Raw genomic sequence first — 22914 nt, forward strand, 5'->3', positions numbered from 1 at the left:
TTTATGGTTCAGGTGACAAGAGGCTTATGAAGTATATAAAGCCTAGCTGTCTCAGTCTGACAACCACACCTCACTCACACACACACAACCTCTTCATTCCAAATACATTTGTGTCATCAGCCACAACAGAACTCTAATTTCTTTATTTCTGTCTAACTCTCTCCATCTCTTCCTTTTTGCCTCAATCATTGATTAACATTGATGTTTAGTATAGTGCCTTGGATTATATGCATTTGTGGTGTGGGAGCATGTGGTGACTGGGTGTCAAAGAAAGTCTCAATGTGCATGTAATTGTGTCTACCTGTCTGTACCCATGTGTGTATTTCTCATTTGGGGTTAATAAGGGGATAATTAATGGCTTCCAACGACACAAAAAAATAATTATCCTCCTCGCATCATCAATCTCCAGAGTCATCAACAACAGCAGAGGCACCGCCACACACATCCTGATTAATATTGATTTCTTAACTGGAGAAAAACTGCTAAAAATCAAACCGTGTGCAAGATGTAAAAATGCAAACGCCTCATCGAATCAGCCCAGTGTGGCTGCGTCCTCTAGTGTCTATTCAGTCACATTACAGAGCGTGAGAGATCTATTTTCAATTAACTTATTTTGGCAGTGTAAACATGTTTCCCCTGCCAATAAAGCCATTTGAATTGAATTAAATTCAGAAGGAGCGGCGGCGTTATGTCTCCTGTTCTAAATGTGAAATTCATTCCAGATTACCTATTATTTACTCAGCGCCAGACTGTATCCTATTTAAATACTAAGTCATTCAACTCCGCAAGTGTAGAAGTTAGACTCGTCTACTTTAGGAACACGCTTAGAGCGCGATGTTTTTTTATTGCCTATAGGCCAAACGCAAATTCTTACTGAATGTCGGTTTGTTTAGAAGTATGCGTACATTCAGCATGGAAATGACCCTCGCCTTATCTCGGTAGTAACCTTATCTAATCGATTCCCTAACGGTCTGTTGTTTTCAGAAAGCGAAACTTCTTCGCCGCACCTGTCCAGTCCAGTTCGCATGCACAAAGGTGACCTTGAGTCACACCCAAGGGAGAGAGAGGCGGGAGAGAGGAAACTCATTTCACGTGGAGAGTGCCAGTAATGGCGGATCAGCCTCAGGAATGGAGATGGACTTAAATTCCTTTCTGCCTTTTCACCGGCGGTGTTTTAAGCTTCCCTCCCGCCTCAATTGGTTAACGGAGGGTAACCAAACGGGAGCCGGCAGACAGGTAGTCTGATAATGTCAACACATGACGCGGCGAAGGTAGATCTCAGATTTGTAGGTGGAGAGAAGGAGATAGAGGAAGAGACAGAGGCGCCAAAGCTTCCTGTCCAGAGAGACGCAAAGTGGAAAAGGACGAAAAAGACAGAGTAAATGTCTTGATTAATTTAAAACTTAGTTGTAATTGCTTCTTTGCAAATGATAGTCTACGGAATTGTGAAATTCATCAATTTGCATCAATTTGAGGTCAGTAGGCTGATATCATTCGAAATAATTTGGACATGTTGGGTTTTACTATTTGTTTTGGTTTTATCTTTTAGCCTTCTTGTCCTGCCTAGGCCCACTTGCGTTTGAACTTGTATTATTTTACTCAAGATACATACTTTCGAGGTGTTTTATGTAACAGTCAGATATTTAAACTCTTGTTCGTCTGTAAGGGACACATGCATACTCTCTGACATTTTAAAGTAACTGTCCAGTGTTTCAGATTTCTATTAAATATAATCTATAATTATTTAAAATATGAGTGTAATAATTTCCACCCAAGACTTCCAGTCTTTGCCTGCTCTTGAACGTTCTAGGTATATAGAAAGTTTTCTTGTTCCCTTGCCTATATGTTCTTTCAATTTGTCGAAGACCAGCTGTGCAGACAACCCTAACAAATGGCCCAAAGTAGCCTATGGCAATATCTACACCTACTTGGTGTAATCTTCAGGTTTACACAGGCAATACACATAGCTAGTTAGAACTGGTCCTTGGGCAGTTGATGAAACTTATTTGGGTGGTCTTTTCTCATACTATTGTTCTAACAAAACAGTACGCAACCACATTTATTCGTGTTAGTTTTAAAAGAAGGGTTAGTTAGCTAACATTAGCTAGCTGAAGAAAGTCTATTGGAATCAGCTCTTTGGCTGATAATCGTGAATGACCATGCATGGAATGTACATCTGTTCATGCTAACATTTTCACGTGTAGAGTCAGTGTTTTTAGGTATGTAGTTTGATGATTTAAGACGGCATGGAAGTATGTTAAAAATGACCAACCAAGCATATCCAAAATGTTTGTAGAATGATACAAATAAATACAGCCGTTGTCGGGTTATGGGTAAAGTAAGTAATTTAACATAGGAGTAACGGGGGGACCCTGTGTATCTATGCGAGTAGACTGCTGATTTGCCAGCTCAGTCAATTTCACCTTTATTTAATGAGCCAACATAAAATAGCAAGCATTTTTGAAAGTCTGTTTGAGGTGGGGTTTTTGTTTTGGCCACAAATACGAATATATGACTATTCAACAACATTATCTGGGTATGAGTTAAGAGTAACTTTTTAAAAGTGAGATTTTCACTAGACAGTTACTTTAAACGTCACCTAGGAAACATAGTTGTGCTGGCATTTGTATAGAACCAGAGGCCTCCATGCATGTTCACAATTGTTCCTTTGCCAATTAAGTCAACATTCTTAATCCCATATCAATCCCTCTACAAAAGGTAAGCAAATCTGTGCTATAAAGCATTGCCTTCACTGTGCAAGTATTCAGTTGGGGTGGGACTGGCAGATGGTTGTGACATTACCAATGGTTGCTGTGAGGTCATAGGCTAACCTAGGCGAAATTGACACGGGGATGGGGGAACATGTCATCGTCCACACCCCCTCCCCCCAATATTCAGAACAGTTCAATTCGTCCCCCCCAGTCATTTATTTGTGTTTCTAGATCATCCTCTGAGGAAATAGCAATAGCAACTTCCACTTATCCTTCCACTTATGCCTCAAGAGAGCCATAAAAAAGTAATGTGTAGAATTACAGGAAATCTGTTTTAAGATGTCGGACCCCCGTCTACTATTTGTCCCCACAAGTATCTACACCACAATTTTGCCCGTGACCTATTGTAAAGCAAAATCCCATTGAAGGCTTAAATCCTTCTTTAACCTGTCTCTTCCCCTTCATCTACACTTAACAAGCGACATCAATAAGGGATCATAGCTTTCATCTGGTCGATCTATGTCATGGAAAGACCAGGTTTTCCTAATGTTTGTACACTCAGTGTACATCTGTGAAGATCAAAATGGACAGCCATTATATGGCTTCACAATAAGCTTATAGAAAGGTTGATCTATGCAAATAATTTTGAACATCTTATGACAGGACTATGACCTTTCATGTAGATATTATCTTGCATGTCGTGCTGGGTATGTTAGACATTTTGAAGAAAATAGGCCTTGAAGCACATGCATGCTGCTGTGGAGAGCAGAGTGGATTGACCAACTATTTTATTTACTCGGAACGGATGTGAAGCTTTCCTTAGGATAGATGTTTGCTTTGGCTTGAGGTGCTCAGTGCTGTAAGCATTCCAGTTTAGTTTGATCATAGTTTGGAAGATTTAGGCCAACGCCGGCAGCAACCAACAGTGGTGTTTCTGTGAATAGAACATGTTCACCTATTTTTCCTTGTTGACATCAATAGGCTCATGGTCTGTGGGAGAAAGAAAGAGTAAAAACATTGACTGAATCTGCCCTGCAGTCTGTTGAATTTGCCATTCATCTCTAGTTAAAGGAATGATTGCCACAGGAGAGCTCTACTTATAGCATGTCCTGCCACGTTGTCCTGTTATGATCCAGAGCTTAGTAAGCCTTACAGCCAACAAGTATTTTCTAAAGGAAAGGCGTAGCAGCTTGTGTAATGGCTTGTTTCACCCACAGTATAGGGCCATGCCTCTGTATTGGGAGGGAGAAAAAGGGAGGGAGAAAGAAAATTAAAGAAACAGAAGATGGACAGATTGAGAGACAGTCAGACAGACAGACAAAGAGGCAGACTGAGACAGAGAATCCTCGTGTGACTTCCATGCCAAAGACAGCCAGAGGCTTTAAACTGTAGTCACAGTTGATTTGAACTTGGCCCATGCTGGTAGCTGCCAGCCAGCACAGAACAGGACAAGACAGTGTAGTCGAGATGGTAATCACTGCATCTCCCTGAGGTATAGTACTCTCTGATTACTTTGGTACCTTTCCCAGTGACCAGATTATGTTTAGAATCAGGGTGAATAATCAGCTCTTTAGTGGGATTATACTGACTGGTTGTGATTAGTCTGCAGAGACTGAGATCATCAGATAGATGTGTATCAGATAGTTGCTCTGTAACATTATGGGCATATTTATGTTAGATTGTTATCAGGTCTCTGTCTATATTGGTGTTTTAGCTGGTATATCAGTCAGCAGTGTGTGGCTGCCTGGGCGTGTTGAGCGACGGGAGCGGATCATTCTAAAATAAATCAAATTATTTTAAATGTCAGGTAAGGCTGATAGACAGATAATGTGAGTGTTAGAATTACAGATAATGTGAGTGTTAGAATCACAGTCACTCACCTGCTGCTATTGCCTATGACCGATTGGACCTTGTCTTTATGGTCTAGTTCCATATTATTGGACTTAGGTTCTGGTCATACCTGACCTGGTTTCCATGGATACTTAGGTGTGTTGTTCTCCAGGAGACCCCAGGATGTGAGGTGGTCCCAGGAGAAGAATCATCATGGAAACGAAGTGGAAACTGACCAGTGCACTCAGACACCACTCAGTGCCAACAGTGGGGGGATAGAACAGACAGGTGAGACAACTCGCACACCTTATAGACACAGGTGACTAGTACTGAGCAATTATCGGTTCAATTACTTGAATTCCATTTAGTTTTTTGTGAGCCCAGAGAAATCAAATCATTCACGAGAGATTTGAGAAATTAAGTCAAGAACTATGTAGGCTGAAGGGAGTTGTAGTTTTCATTAAGTAAACTCAACCTACGTCAGCGCAGAAACATGGTAATTATATACGATGACAGAGACAGATCAGAGAGGAAGAGGCGAAGCGAGAGGTTGCACTCTCGCCGAAATCGGTCCAAAATAAGCCCAATGCGTTTCTATGGGTTTATTTTGAACCTAAGCTTGTCGACTGCCTTCCCGCCTTTGGAACAACAACTCCCATTGTTAGGGAATAGACATGAGCATCTCGTCATTGTATACAGATCTCTGGACGAATACAATTTTACGCCTGCTACATTAGGTTAGATACACACAGACCGCATAGACCGCGTAAGAGAGCAATGTTCACAACGACAAGGGGTACAGAGACCGTTTGTGAAAGTATACCTTATCTACTTTGAAGAACTAGAAAAATTATTTTGTCAGACCACTCTGCAGTATACTTAGACAGGCTAGCTAAATAGGATGACTAAAGACAGTACAGTATGGGGAGCACATAACATTAGATGGCCTGGCTGGCTGACTGCTACTGATGAGATTACTTTAAGGAATGAAAAATAATAGTAATCAAATAAAAGCTAAGTTATATACACAACTGAAATATTTATTATTTCATAGTAATTTCCTCTTTCTATTGATGTCTACCCAATGTGGACCAGACAGAGACAATGGAATAAGTTACTGTTTTGGCAATTGAATGTTCATTATTTTTGGCTTTATAAAGTCATTATTTCATAAAATATTTATGTTTAAAAAATATATATATAAAAATCGAAAAGCGTTATTTCTTTTTAATAATAATCGAAATGAACCGACCTCAAAAAGCACTAATCGCTCAGCACTACAGGGGACACAACTGAGGGAACTTACAGTAGTGTGCAGTGATTTACCTGTCTGCTGCAGATCCACATGGACTGTTATATTAGTACCTATTACAGGTCTAGTTATAAACTCTACTCTAATACCATATGGGATGTTTGTGACCAGAGCTAACTTTGAAGACCAGGGAGGAGAGTCACGGCCGACCTGCAGTTCTGAACAGGAACCCCAACCAGACCTGGTTCACATCCTCCCTTTCCTTCAGACTCTCCTCTCAACACAGCAAGAAACACGACCTGGAAAAACTAGAGTCCACAGCTCAGAGGGAACACTGTCTACACAGGTGAGACAGCATTTTTAAAGCTAGAGTTTATAGCCTTAGTTATGGGATTTTGCATTATACAGTGATGCATTTTTTTTTATTGCCCTTCTCTTAGACACTATCCTTCTATTACATCTATGTATGTGTACAGATAGATTTGCACCAACACGGCTCCATAAATCAAAGATATGAATGTAAACCGGATTTAACCAAGGTTAATTAGTTCCTTGGACTTTTGTACTGAGGAAATACTTCAGATTGATTTCTTAGATGTGTGTGCGCATGATTCCGTGCGCGCGTGTGTAATATGTGTCAGAGATGAATGCAACTATTATCGGTATGAGTCATTTATCAAACACTGTCCCTAAGTAACAGACGACCTTTACCTGGCTTTATCGTCACCTATCATTGTCAGCCCTTTAGACTGAGGCTACACACCTCTCTCAACATCAACTTATATAGTAGCACTGTGGCCCTGTGTTTGTGTGTGATGTCTTTATTACAAGTGTGATTTTAAGGCATTCAGTTATTAGTTCCTCTGTTCCGCTATTGCTAACATAGCCCAGGCAACACCGCTGGAAGTAGTTTGGGAGGGGGGATGGGGGGGGTGCTGCGACGTTTTTGACGCAGAAAGAAAAACATTGCCCCTGCTGAAGATGTCTATATGTGGTCTGCTAAAACAAGACTAGTAAAGGCCCAGTGTACTAACTAAATGTATTTGTAGTTGAGTGTATACCAGCATTTGTAACTTGAGTCTGATATTTATCTGCACCAAACAGTTAATCTGATAATACTGTTGGAATATAAAAATAGTTGCTTGATGTCTCCCAGTGTCGTGAAATGAAACTTTGCAAATGCAACTTATTTCTATGTGTGAATTGAAATGGTCTATTCATTCCTTTTCACTAGACACTCTTACCCAGAGCAACTTACAGTAGGGAGTGCATACATTTTCATAGTTTTTCGTACTGGTCTCCCGTGTGAATCAAACCCACAACCCTAGCATTGCAAGCGTCATGCTCAATCAAGTCATCCACATCATCACAAACCATTTGATGTCTCAATGTACTCAATTACTCTACTGTACATTGTTTTTCTTCATGGTGATGGAAAGTGTAGTTACAAACCTAGATGACCAGCTTGTGTACAATACAGTAATGTACATCGTGGTTTGTAACGATGGTACATTTAATACAGCACAAAAAGTGGTTGTTTTCCATGTTATTTGATCAATAAAAACATTTCATTTCGTATGGATGTTTTGTGTCTTTGCCCATAACTTTGCACCTTTTTGACGTAAACATTTGAGGACAGGATTTAGTTATTTCTGAAATCCATTAGAATGACAATTGCAGAGAAAGGGACAGGGCAACAATTCTTACAATCCCAAGTATTGAATCTTGCAAAAAAGACTCTTCTTAATTATACAACTTTTTTTGCTGGTAAACAATGTTTTGCTAGTGTTACAGGCGTCTATATCAGTCTGCTAATACTAGTAAAGGCCCAGTGCGCTACTTTTGAGAAAATGTTTTAAATATAAAAAATAAAATAAAAAATATTTCATTCTAATTCAGATTTGAGGGGGTTATGGGCATATTATTTGATCTGCTCCCATTGCTCAATACTCTCACACGCCCAGGCAGCCACACCCTGCTGACTGATATACCAGCTAAAACACCAATACAGACAGCGACCTGATAACAATGTAACATAAATAATCCCATAACTCCCACAATGCTGTTACACCCCTACTTCTCGCAGCTTTGAGCCCAGGTAAACATAAATCATGAAAAAGGGAGAGCTGGAGGATAGACAAGAAGGAGAGAATGAGCAATGGAGGTCAAAAGAGAAGATGGAATGTAGTTGGTCCTGTGGATCAGGGTGAATGAAAACTTGTGACACCTGTAATCTTTACAAAAACATTAACACCCAGGAGGTGTGTCTGCATGCTTGTGTGTCTGACCTATTATGGTATACAGTGCATTCGGAAAGTATTCAGACCCCTTGACTTTTTCCACATTTTGTTACGTTACAGCATCATTCTAAACTGGATTCAATCGTTTTTTGCCCCTCATCAATCTACCCACAATACCCCACAAAGCAGAAATGGGTTATTTTTTATTTTGCAAATTTATTAAAATTAAAAACACATCAAATTTACGTAAGTATTCAGAGCCTTTTACTCAGTACTTTGTTGAAGCACATTTGGCAGCAATTATAGCCTTGAGTCTTCTAGTGTATTCTCTGCAGATCCTCTCACGCTCTGTCAGGTTGGATGGGGTGTCACGACTTCCGCCGAAGTCAGCCCCTCTCCTTGTTCGGGTGGTGTTCGGCGGTCGAAGTCACCGGCTTTCTAGTCACCACCGATCCATGTTTCATTTCCGTTTTGTTTTGTCTGTATTACACACACTTGTTTCTAATTCCCATATCATGTTCCTTATTTAACCCTCTGGCATACCTTTCTGTTTTGTCCGTGATTGTTGGTGTCTTAGTGATTGTCGTTGGTGTTAGTTTTTGTATTTTCCTTATTGGAATATTGCCTGTTTGTTTTATTGAGTAAACTCGTTTGTTTTACTCTAAACTGTGTCCTGCGCCTGACTCCGCTACATCTCTGCACCCAATCGCTGACATGGGGAGCGTCGCTGCTCAGCTATTTTCAGGTCTCTCCGGAGATCAAATCAAATTTTGTCACATGCTCCGAATACAACAGGTGTAGACCTTACTGTGAAATGCTTACTTACAAGCCCTTAACCAACAATGAAGTTCAAGAAATAGAGCTAAGAAAATATTTACTAAATAAAGTTTTAAAAAAGGAATAAAAAGTAACATAATAAAATAACAATACCGAGGCTATGTACAGGGGCTACCAGTACCGAGTTAATGTGTGGGGTACAGGTTAATTGAGCTAGTTTGTACATGTAGTTAGGGGTAAAGTAATAATGCACAGATAATAAACAGTGAGTAGCAGCAGTGTAAAATTTAAAGTCGGCGGGTCAATGTAAATAGTCCGGATGGCCATTTGATTAAATGTTCAGCAGTCTGTTGGCTTGAGGGTAGAAGCTGATCAGGAGCCTTTTCGACCTAGACATGGTGCTCCGGCACTGCTTGCTGTGCGGTAGCAGAGTGAACGGTCTATGACTTGGGTGACTGGAGACTTTGACCATTTTTGGGGCCTTCCTCTGATACCACCTAATATATAGGTCCTGGATGGCAGGAAACTTGGCCCCAGTGACGAACTGGGCCGTACGCACTAGTCCACGTTCATCTCCTGTGTCTTGCTCACGTTGAGGGAGAGGTAGTTGCCCTGGCACCACACTGCCAGGTCTCTGACCACCTCCCTATAGGCTGTCTCATCATTGTCGGTGATCAGTCCTACCACTGTTGTGTTGTTAGCAAACTTAATGATAGTGTTTGCGTCGTGCATGGTCATGCAGTCGTGGGTGAACAGGGAGTACAGGAGGGGACTAAGCACGCACCCCTGAGGGGCTCCCGTGTTGAGAATCAGCGTGGCAGATGTGTTGTTACCTACCCTTACCACCTGGGGCCGGCCTGTCAGGAAGTCTAGGATCCAGTTGCAGAGGAAGGGGTTTAGTCCCAGGGTCCTTAGCTTAGTGATGAGCTTTGTGGGCACTATGGTGTTGAACACTGAGCTGTAGTCAATGAACTACATTCTCACATAGGTGTTCCTTTTGTTCAGGTGGGAAAGGGCAGTGTGGAGTGGGATTGAGATTGCATCATCTGTGGATCTGTTGGAGCGGTATACGAATTGGAGTGGGTCTAAGGTATCCTGGAGGATGCTCTCGATGTGAGCCATGACCAGCCTTTCAAAGCACTTCATGGCTAGCAACATGAGTGCTACGGGGCGGTAGTCATTTAGGCAGGTTACCTTCGCTTTCTTGGGCACAGGGACTATGGTGGTCTGCTTTAAACGTAGGTATTACAGACTCAGTCAGGGAGAGGTTGAAAAATGTCAGTGAAGACACTTGCCAGTTGGTCCGCACATGCTCTGAGTACACGTCCTTGTAATCCGTCTGGCCCCGCGGCCTTGTGAATGTTGACCTGTTTAAAGGTCTTGCTCACATTGGCTACGGAGAGCGGGATCACACAGTCGTCTGGAACAGCTGGTGCTCTCATGCATGCTTCAGTGTTTCTTACCTCAACGCAAGCATAAAAGGCATTTATCTTGTCTGGTAGGCTCGCGTCACTGGGCAGCTTGCGGCTGGGTTTCCCATTGTAGTCCGTAATAGTTTGCAAGCCCTGCCACATCCGATGAGCATCAGAGCCAGTGTAGTAAGATCCAATTCAATCTTAGTCCTGTATTGACGCTTTGCCTGTTTGATGGTTCATCCAAGGGCATAGCAGGATTTCTTATAAGCGTCCGGCTTAGTGACCCGCTCCTTGAAAGTGGCAGCTCTAGCCTTAAGCTCGGTGCGGATGTTGTCTGTAATCCATGGCTTCTGGTTACTTCTGGTTACTAATACTACTTACTCAATGCCATTGGATGAATCCCGGAACATATTCCAGTCTGTACTAGCAAAACACTCCTGTAGCATCCGCATCATCTGACCACTTCCATATTGAGTGAGTCACTGGTACTTCCTGCTTTAGTTTTTGCTTGTAAGCAAGAATCAGGAGGATATAATTATGGTCAAGTTTGTCAATTGGAGGGCAAGGGAGAGCTTTGTATGCGTCTCTGTGTGTGAAGTAAATGTAAAAATAAAAAAAATAAAAAAAAGTGAACACTAATTTCTACCAGCACATGTGACATGCTGGTAGAAATTAGGTAAAAATTATTTCAATTTGCCTGCATTAAAGTCCCCGGCCACTAGGAGTTCCGCTTCTGGATGAGCATTTTCTTGTTTGCTTATGGCCTTATACAGCTCATTGAGTGCGGTCTTAGTGCCAGCATCGGTTTGTGGTGGTAAAAGACGGCTACAAAAAATATAGATGAAAACTCTCTTGTTAGATAGTGTGGTCTACAGCTTATCATGAGGTACTCTACCTCAGGCATTCAAACCGGTTCAAGTCCGAGCTCTGGCTGCACCACTTAAGGACTTTGGCTGGGCCACTCCTGCGTTGTCTTGTCTGTGTGCTTAGGGTCGTTGTCTGTTGGAAGGTGAACCTTCTCCCCAGTCTGAGAAGCTGCTCCAGAGTCAAGGATCTCTCTGTACTTTGCTCCGTTCATCTTTCCCTCGATCTTGACTAGTCTCCCAGTCCCTTCCGCTGAAAAACATCCCCACAGCATGATGCTGTCACCACCATGCTTCATCGTAGGGAGGATGGCAGGTTTCTTCCAGACGTGACGCTTGGCATTCAAGCCAAAGAGTTCAATCTTGGTTTCATCAGACCAGATAATCTTGTTTCTCATGGTCTGAGTCCTTTAGGTGCCTTTTGGCAAACTCCAAGCGGGCTGTCATGTGCCTTTTACTGAGGAGTGGCTTCTGTCTGGCCACTCTACCATAAAGGCCTGATTGGTGGAGTGCTGCAGAGATCGTTGCCCTTCCGGAAGGTTCTCCCATCTCCACAGAGGAACTTTGAAGTTCTGTCCAAGGCCCTTTCACCCCGATTGCTCAGTTTGGCCGGGTGGCCAGCTGTAGGATGAGTCTTGGTGGTTCCAAACTTCTTCCATTTAAGAATGATGGAGGCCGCTGTTGTTTGGGACTTTCAATGATGCAGATATTTTTTGGTACCGTTCCCTAGATCTGTGCTTCGACACAATCCTGTCTCTGAGCTCTACGGACAATTCCTTCAACCTCATGACTTGGTTTTTGCTCTGAAAGGCACTGTCGAACCTTTTTATATAGACAGGTGTGTGCCTTTCCAAATCATGTCCAATCAATTGAAATTATCAAAGGTGGACTCCACTCAAGTGTAGAAACATCTCAAGGATGATCAATGGAAACAGGATGCACCTGAGCTCAATTTTGAGTCTCATAGCAACGGGTCTGAATACAAATGTAAATAAGGTATCTTTATGTAATAAATTTGCTTAAATTTCAAAACTGTTTTCACTTTGTCATTATGGGGTATTGTGTGTAAATTGTTTCCTCAATCTAATTTAATCAATTTGAGAATAAGGCTGTAACGTAACAACATGTGGAAAAAGTCAAGGGGTCTGATTAGTTTCTGAATGCACTGTATAACCATAAAAATTCATTGTAATGATGTGTTATAATGTTTTTCTCTACATTTCCCTTCTGCTCCAGTTCTCAGGGACCTGTAAGGAACACACCTATAGCTCAAGCACAGGTAAACATAAAGCATTACCATTTAGTGGCAACATTATTAATGACACTTTACTTAATAACACAAGACATGTTATTAACAGTCATTACAGTTAATGTCACCAGTTTGTGTCATTACAGTTTTGCCATTAGCCAACATCAACTGTCATGACTGCTAATGGCATCTGCTATATTAACAGCGCCATGGAGGCCATATTATGAACGCTTCAATTAAATCGTTGGCACATAATCAATGTCAGTTTGAACATTGTGTAATCTGAAAACAACCAACACAAATGCCAGTTTGGGGAGGAGAAAAATGGTGTTTCTGTGGAAATCTCATGTACTTGGAAATAACCTGTTTGTCCAGACTAATTACTTTAATAACATTTCCATGGGAACATGACTCCTGCAATGCTCCAGTTTCAATAAGTACACTATTTGGATTTCCATGTCAGATTAAATGTGTTGTCACACACAAATACTCTACCACTCAGCCTACATAGCTTTGGGAGGTGTGGAGTGACAAGCCACAGTGTTGACATATGAAAACCATTACATGCTGCAGTTTGATCTAAGGCAATAAATAGATTTGACATTTCTAACGTTGCATAACTTTTGAACTAAAAGCAAAATAGTTCAATCATAGATTCTCTTTTTCTTGGAAAACCTTTGGCTTTGAGGTTAAAGCTTAACAGATATGTCTCGGATTGTTGATATCAATCTAATCTGATTTGAACTTTGAACTTTCTCGACAGGTGAAAAGAGAAGTCTCACCATCATATTATTTTATACCAGCCAATCGCCCTTCAGAGGAAGAGGAAGTGACATCGCTTCCTTTTAAAGAGGAAGAGGATTCCAAGACAGCCATGTTGTCCTCCACGCTGGTGTCGGTTCTCGCCCCGCAGTGGAGTGGGAGAATACGCAGGAACAAGCGGGGCATAGCCGTTACGGACATTGGTGTGGTTGGCACGGCAACCAGTGAGTCTGGACAGGAAACCCAAGGTAGCGGACAGGAAGTGAGCGAGGGGAGTGTGCTTTTGAAGCCGCAAGTCCCTCTCGAGACAGACTCTGTAGGACAACGACGACAACAACCGTTTCTGGGGACCCAGAACCAACGTGTTGGGGAGAGGGGGTTGACCCTTGGATCACAAGTCCATGAGAGGGCTTCAACCCTGGGTAGCAGCAGAAGCACAGTGGGGGGCTGGTATGAGGGAAGCACCCCCAACCTCAAACTGGACAACCCAACAAAGGCCCCAGTTTCTAAGCCTGTCTCTCTGGATGTGAGTTGGGGGAGGCTGGTCAACAGTGGGGGAGAGGGGGGAGCTGTTTCCCCTGTTACTCCCAGCTCTCCCCTCTCTCGCGACCTGCATGTACACAAGGGAATGCTACAGGCTAGTCGTCAAGGAGACCAGACATCATTGCTGAGTTCCAAACCAACAACCAGTAGCCTTCTTTTCTCTCTGAGAAGGCTCAACCACTCAGAGACCAATATCTCCTCTCCAACCAATGACAGAGATGGAGAGACTTCAAGTCCACACCTCTCTCCAACCACAACCAATTACAAAGAATCAGAGACAATTAGGGCACACTTTACCTTAACCTCATCCAATGATGGAGCCAGAGAGAGGTCCAAGTTCCTCCCAAATTCAGCTTCTCCCACTTACAGGACAATAGAGAGGTCAAGGCACCTCCCATTACCAACTTCCAATCACAGAGAAGCAAATTCACACAGGACACAACTATTTTCAACCTCGCCCAATTACAAAGACACAGAGGGCACACCCTTTACCAAACTTCCCCAGACTTCCAGGGCGTATCCCAACCCAACCTTCCCCAGTAAGCAGACTCTTCTGTTTAGTGGTCTAGAGAGACTTTCCCCCTCAGAGAGACCAGATGGAACCACGGTTCCCATCAGTGATACTCATCTTCCTTCCTCTCCACCGTTCCAATATGACCACCTGGATTTTCTAAGGAGCCAGTCTCTTCCCAGAGGAACCACCCTGAGATCTACTAGCTGGAGAAAGCATATTACTCTGGAGGACAGTGTGTCTAATCCCAGTTCCCCCCTCAGTCCCACTACCACTATCAACAACAACAACAACACATCCAGCCTCTCAAACACTTCCAGCAATAATAACACAGACCCCTCTAGCACCAATGATAACACTGGTGTCAATCCCCAAATCAGCATCAATAACAACAATAATTTAGTCACCCCCAACAATACCAACCTAAACCGCAATACTGTCACTGGCAAACCCACAACTCAGAGCACCCTTAAAAGGACTTATGCTCAAGATATCCCAGACCAGGATTCCTATAGAATACTCCAAATTCAGGATTCCATTAACTCGAATAACCGACAATCACAAAAGCCCTATTGTTTGTCCAATATCTCCTTCAGCTCTAACAACAGTAGCCCAGCTAGCTCGAGCACTTTGAGTAGCCCAATAAAGTCCAGTAAGCCTGATTGCTACAGTAGGCCATCTAGTTATGACACCATCTACACCCCCCTGACCGTATTTAGCCCCAACTCCCCCAAGACTCCAACCAGCTCTGAAACCAGTGACACTCCATCCTCCCTCAGTAGTCATAGAATCGTTTATAAGTCCCATTCCCCGAACCCCTCTTCCAGACAGCTCTCCTTACAAACCAGTATCGCCTCCACATCCCTCAGTAGCCACAGACCCCTCTATAGTTCCCGCTCACTCAATACCACCAGCTCTATGAGCCAAGACCCCCAAAACAGCCCAAAATCTCCACCCCCAGTTGTCAGAAGCCAGATTCCCATAGTGAGTAACACCCACACCCCCACATCCCAACTGCAGTCCCCTAAAAATGGTTACATGCCTACCACAACTCCCAAACCACTCCTACTTAAAACCGGCTACGTCCCCAGTATCCCTACCCCGACCCGCTACACACGACCGTTGTCCCCAGCCAGCTATACCCTCACATCCGGCAGCTATACCCCCATATCCCTGAGTATCCCCACCACCCAGGCCCCCTCCACCCTTCCCCTCTCCCCACCCAGCTCGTCCCCTCTGGTGGAAAGGACGTTCATAGGCAGCCTAGACCTCTCCCCTAAGAAACACCAGCCCCAAGTGGAAGGGAGGGTAACAGCACATAGAGCATGGCAGGAGTCACAACTAAGGCTGTCACAGTCTCATTCACCTCAGAGACCTCTGTCCCCAACCAGACCCCTCCGTAGTGTAGGGGGTCCCGCCATCTTCTCCTCCCTGAGATCGGGCAGCCCAACCTGGGCTACGTCACCTTTGTCTCCCCCAACTCCCAGGACCACCAAACTACAAGTTTGGAGGGGAACCTCGATGCATAACTTATCCATAATATCTGATACATTGGTGAAGGAGGGAGGCCAAGCTCTCTCAGAGCGTGTCAGCGACCACACTTCAAACTTCACATTCAACCACACAAGAACCGACTCGACCGCAATAGGACCACAGAGGAAGACCGCTGCCCCTCTCTCCCTTCCAGATTTTGGGAGCTTTTCCAAGCCACGATTTAGCTCCCCGCCCTACTCCACACTCAAGTCTTCACGCCCAACACTGGGTGAGGTCACACACACAACCTCACCCCAACCCCTTCTATCACCCCCTACCTCACCCCAACACTACCCCTTCTACGGCCACCACAGGGCTAGGTCACAGGACAGTTCAAAGATTGTTGCCTTGGAAATTGATTGTGTCAACAACAACTCCAAACAGACCAGTCAAGAAAATGTTGAAACACTTGTGTACAGGATTTCTAAAGTTGATTCCTCTGCCATATTGGACAGTATTAGGCCTGCACAGCCCTGTTTTCCTCGACACACTCCAGACACACGAGTCGTCACAGGGATAAAGTCCAATGAACTCTGCCGTCTACCTTCACAACACAGCCAGGTGATTGGAATTCCCAGCTGTCAATCATACCAAAGCTCCAATCACAGTGGAGCATTAGACACTGAGAAGGTTGTGTGTAAAAGCGAGAGTTTGCCTAAGAGTGCAGCGGCTCCATTACAAACCCAGAGCCCAAAGAAAGGCTTATTCTCACTGAGGGGTAAGAGAGACAATGTTGTTGGTACACCTGCTGCCAATCTCCCTAGAAACCCAGTGATGCCTCCGTCTGAGAAACCAAAGAAAGAGTCAGAGAAGGAGCAAAAGGAAAGTAACAAAATAGACCTGGTGCTGAGTCGACTCCGGCAGACCTTCAGAGTCAAACGTCTCGATGACGAGAGGACGAAGAGAACACCGCAGCCACCTTCTGTCAGAGGAGCCAGTGACATTAGTTATGTCACTGAGAGTAGTGGTTCTAGCGATCGAGAAGAGGAGGGAAAATGGAGGGAGAATGATGGCGTTCACAAACCTTCAAACTCTTTCTGGGCTGGCAGTGAGCACACGTCAGTTATGACGAAGGAAAATGTTAGACGTGAACACTCACAGTTTGAGGGTTTTAAAGACCATAAAGAGACTAGAAACAGAGACCAACCTTGTGTTATGGACCTTCCTCAATTTGAGTCTTACAAGGACGAAAGCATCACTAAACCCAAAAACCAACCTTCTAGTGGTGAGATCAGCCCAACAAGGCGGCAGTTTGAAGCTTACAAAGAGGAGAGGATCAGTAGAGCCAGAAAGCAACCTCCTCAGAGAGACTTCAGCCCCGTTAGGCATCAACCCTGGGACCCCAGCCGCTCTGCAACCCTCCCTGCCTACAGAACCTCCTCAGGCAGCCCCAGAAACACTTTCTCTGACTTCCACTTCAGCCAGAAGGACTCTGAGAACGAGAACGTGTTCCACATTCCCAGGATTCCTCAGAGGAAGAAGACCACCTCTCTTTGTGAGCCAGGGGACAGGGAGTTTGGTTCCGGAGATCAGCGTGGCAGTGAGGGACGTCTGGCCTCCTTCTCCTCCTGTGCTGATCTCAAATACGGTCTTGAGGCTGGGCGTTCCTTCTCTGTGACTTCTGTGCTCTCCAGCCGACCTTCGGGTCCTGGACGTATCTCCTCAGGCCCTAGGGTCAGCAGTGTCAGTGACCTCACTTACCCCGCTCTGACCTTTGGAGAAGAGGTCATGACTTGGGATGACTGTAGGGTCAAAGGTGATTGGACAATACCAATGTGGGACACACACACAACCACTGGCCACAAAACCACAGGTGACAGCCAAGCTGTAAATGACTGGTCTGTCATTAGTGACAGGACATCCAGAAATGAGCGCAAAACAATCAAAGCTAATTTTATAAATCCACACAAGGCTAGATCCAAATCCCTACCCAGAAATGTATCCTGGAGTTCAGAGGTCACCGCCCCATCTCCAACCTCCACCACCACTGGCCGCATGTGGAACCATGGCAGCCTGGAGACCTCTCACTCCCTGTGGGATACAGAGGGTCCTCCAACCCTCCCTCCGTCCCCTCCCTGGTCCCCAGCCTCCAGACGCATATCTCGCCCTCCCAGCTCCTCCTCCTCTGCCTCCCCCTCCCCCACAGACAGCAGGGCGTCACAGGACAGCCTGTCCCCTAGGGGGCGCCTACCCTCCAGGGGCTACGTCTCCAACCTGGCAGTCTTCGAGGAGTCCAACTCAGGCTCTGACACGGACTCTGACACAACCACAGATGATGAATACTACCTGGCAGGTGATGGCGGTGAGAAGGAGACTGAACTGTGAGAAGAATACTGTATGGGATGCATCTCAATAGTCTAAAGTGGGTCTGTCTGTCTCCTTTTGGTCTCCTTATATAGAAAGGACACTTACTTACACACCTATTTATGCTCACTAAAAACAGACTTGTTAAGTGTGTATGGCTCTGGGCCTCCTGAGTGGCGCAGTGGTCTAAGGCACTGCATCGCGGTGCTAGCTGTGCCACTAGAGGACCTGGTTCGAGTCCAGGCTCTGTCGCACCTGTCCGCGACCGGGAGACCCATGAAGCGGCGCACAATTGTCCCAGCGTGGTCCGGGATAGGGAAGGGTTTGACATGCAGGGATGTTCTTGTCTCATTGTGCACTAGCGACTCCTGTGGTGGGCCGGGTGCAGTGCACGCTGTCACAGTCTCCAGGTGTACTGCGCTTCCTCCGACACATTGGTGCAGTTGGCTTCTGGGTTAAGTGGGCATTGTGTCAAGAAGTAGTGCGGCTTCGCTGGGTTGTGTTTCAGGGGACGCTTGAGTTGCAGCGATGGGACAAGACTGTAACTACCAATTGGATACCACGAAATTGGGGAGAAAAAGGGGTAAAATAAGGAAATAAAATAAAAAGTGCATGGCTGACAGTAAAGAAGTCAGCACTGTCATATCACAGGTTAATGCCATGCTCTTATCCTGGGATCCAAAGAGCAGCTCATCACATGAACTCTACACCATATCCAAGAGAATGGCACTTCGTTTTTTTGTCATGTCACAGGTTGCTTGGATATATGGGCCTCTCACTTGACTTTCTCATGTCTGATATTTGTTTAGTTATCAGTGGGAAGTGTACTGTATATGCTAGGTTAAAGGTATTTCCTTGTCTGCTACAGATTAAATGAGCAAAGGGCTCTAGCTATAAAGCTATAGTTTTAATACTGTTTTAATACTTCTACAGCTGTTCTAACCATGGTCTTTATTCACAAAGCGTATCAGAGTAGGAGTGCTGGTCTAGGATCAGGTCCCCCCTGTACAAATGATCATATTCATTGTGATCTGAAGCCAGAACTGATTTTAGGTGAGCACTCCTAAACTAAGACTCCTTGTGAATACGGGCCCTGTTGTGGTAGAGTCCTGTACCTGGTGAGAGGTATACCTACCATACTCAGTTTGGCTGGGGTCACATTTCATTGTCAAGTGCTGCCTATCAATATGCTTTAAGCTAGCATGCTATATGATATGCAAGGTAAATATCTTTGAATGTTTTAATTCTCATGGAAATCAGTATTTTCTATTTTGGTTGTCTTGGAAGGTTTTCCTGAAATGCATATGTGTGCATTATAAACAGATGATTGTTATTAAAATTTTGTGAATTACTTTTTGTGCAATTCAACAGTTGTTTTTGGATCAAATATATTGTGAATTAACAATAAACCAGTTCTACTTCTGTATCTTCCCCTTTGTATTTTTTATATATGATATATATATAAACTGTTATGCCCAACTATCATATCTAACCAAAGACTGTGTGCTGTGACATTAGTGTTTTGACTTTCCCCTTGCGTACCTGAATAGTTATGCCTGCTACCAACACCACAAGAGCAGGCCTACCAAACCACATTGCAACAAGTTTTTATTTATTTATTTATTTAACCAGGTAGGCTAGTTGAGAACAAGTTCTCATTTGCAACTGCGACCTGGCCAAGATAAAGCAAAGCAGTGTGACACAGACAACAACACAGAGTTACACATGGAGTAAACAATAAACAAGCCAATAACACAATAAACAAGTCAGTGACACAGTAGAAAAAAGAAAGTATATATATAGTGTGTGCAAAAGGCATGAGGAGGTAGGCAATAAATAGACCATAGGAGCGAATAATTACAATTTAGCAGGTTAACACTGGAGTGATAAATGAGCAGATGGTGATGTGCAAGTAGAGATACTGGTGTGCAAAAGAGCAGAAAAGTAAATAAAATAAAAACAGTATGGGGATGAGGTAGGTAGATTGGGTGGGCTATTTACAGATGGACTATGTACAGCTGCAGCGATCGGTTAGCTGCTCAGATAGTTGATGTTTAAAGTTGGTGAGGGAAATAAAAGTCTCCAACTTCAGCGATTTTTGCAATTCGTTCCAGTCACTGACAGCAGAGAACTGGAAGGAAAGGTGGCCAAATGAGGTGTTGGCTTTGGGGATGACCAGTGAGATATACCTGCTGGAGTGCGTGCTACGGGTGGGTGTTATCGTGACCAGTGAAATGAGATAAGGCGGAGCATGTTTACGGATTTAGGGTTGTACCTGGTGGGTTCCTTGATGATTTGTGTGAGATTGAGGGCATCTAGCTTAGATTGTAGGACTGCCGGGGTGTTAAGCATATCCCAGTTTAGGTCACCTAACAGAACGAACTCTGAAGCTAGATGGGGGGCATCAATTCCCAAATGGTGTCCAGGGCACAGCTGGGAGCGGAGGGGGGTCGATAGCAAGCGGCAACAGTGAGAGACTTATTTCTGGAGAGATTAATTTTTAAAATTAGAAGTTCGAACTGTTTGGGCACAGACCTGGAAAGTATGACAGAACTTTGCCAGCTATCTCTGCAGTAGATTGCAACTCCTCCCCCTTTGGCAGTTCTATCTTGACAGAAAATGTTGTAGCTGGGTATGGAAATCTCTGAATTGTTGGTGGCCTTCCGAAGCCAGGATTCAGACACGGCAAGGACATCAGGGTTGGTGGAGTGTGCTAAAGCAGTGAGTAAAACAAACCTAGGGAGGAGGCTTCTGATGTTGACATGCATGAAACCAAGGTTTTTTCTATCACATAAGTCAACAAATGAGGGTGCCTGGGGACACGCAGGGCCTGGGTTTACCTCCACATTACCCGAGGAACAGAGGAGGAGTAGGATGAGGGTACGGCTAAAGGCTATCAAAACTGGTCGCCTAGAGCGTTGGGGACAAAGAATAAAAGGAGCAGATTTATGGGCGTGGTAGAATATATTCAGGGAATAATGTGCAGACAGGGGTATGGTGGGGTGCGGGTACAGCGGAGGTAAGCCCAGGCACTGAGTGATGATAAGAGAGGTTGTATCTCTGGATAAGCTGGTTATAATGGGTGAGGTCACCGCATGAGTGGGAGGTGGGACAAAGGAGGTATCAGAGGTATAATGAGTGGAACTAGGGGCTCCATTGTAAACTAAAACAATGATAACTAACCTAAACAACAGTATACAAGGCATATTGACATTTGAGTGAGACATACAGCGAGGCATAAAGTAATCACAGGTGTTGATTTGGAGAGCTAGCTAAGATAACAACGGGTGAGACAACAACAGCTAATCAGCTAAAACAAAAACAAAATCAGGTAAAATGGTGATGAATGGGCAGAGAGGGTCGGTTAACTATACACAGAGCCTGAGTTCGCGGCTGGGGCCGACAGATAAACAAAAATAAATAAACAGAATGGAGTACTGTGATTAAACGACAGTCCAGCGGGCATCAGCTATGTAGCTAAGTGATCATACTCTACTATACTAATGGACCTAGACTAACAATACTGAACACAAAGCCTTATTACATACTTGATGCTTTAAATAGTGCATGTAATGAGTGTGTGGATGGGGCTATTTAGCGGTCTTGTACGAAAGGCGGTGTTACCTCATTATTCCAATTACAATGCTGTAAGAATACTGCGATACAGTTGAATACAGCGATACAGTCGTTTGTCTGTGTGGTTTGTAGGATAGAGTGCAGCTGGTCACAGTTAACTTTGGCCATTTTCTATGATGTCACTTGGGAAGGGCCACACAGGCCCACACATCCAGAACAATGTGTACAGGCTGTAATGGTTTTGTCATGCTTTAGACCATTTCGACCATCTTGGACTTCATTTGTGTTCAGTGCTTGTGTTGAAACTCTCTGTTTGTGTTCGTTTTCTATAGTGTTTTGCACTATAATTATTAATAGGTTATGTATACAACACAGGAGGTTGGTGCACCTTAATTATGGAGAACGGGCTCATGATAATGTCTGGAGCGGAATAAGTAGAAAGATATCAAATACATCAAACACATGGTTTCCAGGTGTTTGATGCCATTCCATTGGCTCCGTTCCAGCCATTATTATGAGCCGTTCTCCCCTCCGCAGCCTCCTGTGGTATACAATGTTATGTACAGTGCATTCGGAAAGAATTCAGACCACTTGACTTTTTCCACATTTTGTTACATTACAGCCTTGTTCTAAATTTGATGCACTGTATGGCTGTCAGGCGTTGTTGAATATGTATTCAGCAGGCGTAGGTGCTATCAGCAGTGCTCATGGCATTACATGCATGCACCTGCTTGTCTCTGCCTCTACACTTCAAAGGACTTCTCCCCACTACAGTTCAACCTGTCAGCACAACAACAACATTCGAAAGGGCGTCTCCTAATAGTTATTACATAATGATGGGTTATTAAAATTAAAATAATTAAAATGGTCATTTGGAAAATATTACCTTTCTCTTCTCCCCTCCCATCCTCCCTTTTTCATTCCAACTACCTCACACCCTGGCAAGGTTTCTCTCTCTCTCACATACTCTGGCAAGGGTTCTAGAGTCATCGTTTCCCATAGCTGTTGGGTGGAATGCAGTCTCAGTAAGAACATTGGGCGCAGTAGTGTGGTGTTCACTGTGACAGGCAGGAGACAGCTACACCCCAAATTAAGTGTGAGAATCTCTTTCTCAGTTGCATGTAATGTACAGTACCAGTCAAAGGTTTGGACACACCTACTCATTCAAGGGTTTTTCTTTATTTTTACTAGTTTCTACATTGTAGAATAACAGTGAAGACATCAAAACTGTGAAATAACACATATGGAATCATGTAGTAACCAAAAAATTGTTCAACAAATCAAAATATATTTTATATTTGAGATTCTTCAAAGTAGCAACCCTTTGCCTTGATGACAGCTTTGCACA

The 22914-nt window shown here is 43.9% G+C and overlaps 1 protein-coding gene across 1 annotated transcript; it reads left to right on the plus strand.

Moving 5' to 3' along the window:
* The first annotated feature begins 932 nt into the window (after nucleotides 1–932).
* zmp:0000000991 (serine-rich adhesin for platelets) lies at nucleotides 933–19416 on the plus strand. The gene is made up of 5 exons (XM_055881540.1): nucleotides 933–1475; nucleotides 4714–4829; nucleotides 5965–6139; nucleotides 12325–12367; nucleotides 13101–19416. Exon 5 carries the CDS (start codon nucleotides 13212–13214, stop codon nucleotides 18009–18011), a length of 4800 nt encoding a protein of 1599 aa, XP_055737515.1. The 5' UTR covers nucleotides 933–1475; nucleotides 4714–4829; nucleotides 5965–6139; nucleotides 12325–12367; nucleotides 13101–13211; the 3' UTR covers nucleotides 18012–19416.
* Nucleotides 19417–22914: the final 3498 nt, after the last annotated feature.

The sequence above is a fragment of the Salvelinus fontinalis genome, chromosome 25 (assembly GCF_029448725.1).
Source record: "Salvelinus fontinalis isolate EN_2023a chromosome 25, ASM2944872v1, whole genome shotgun sequence".
NCBI classification, from domain to species: domain Eukaryota; kingdom Metazoa; phylum Chordata; class Actinopteri; order Salmoniformes; family Salmonidae; genus Salvelinus; species Salvelinus fontinalis.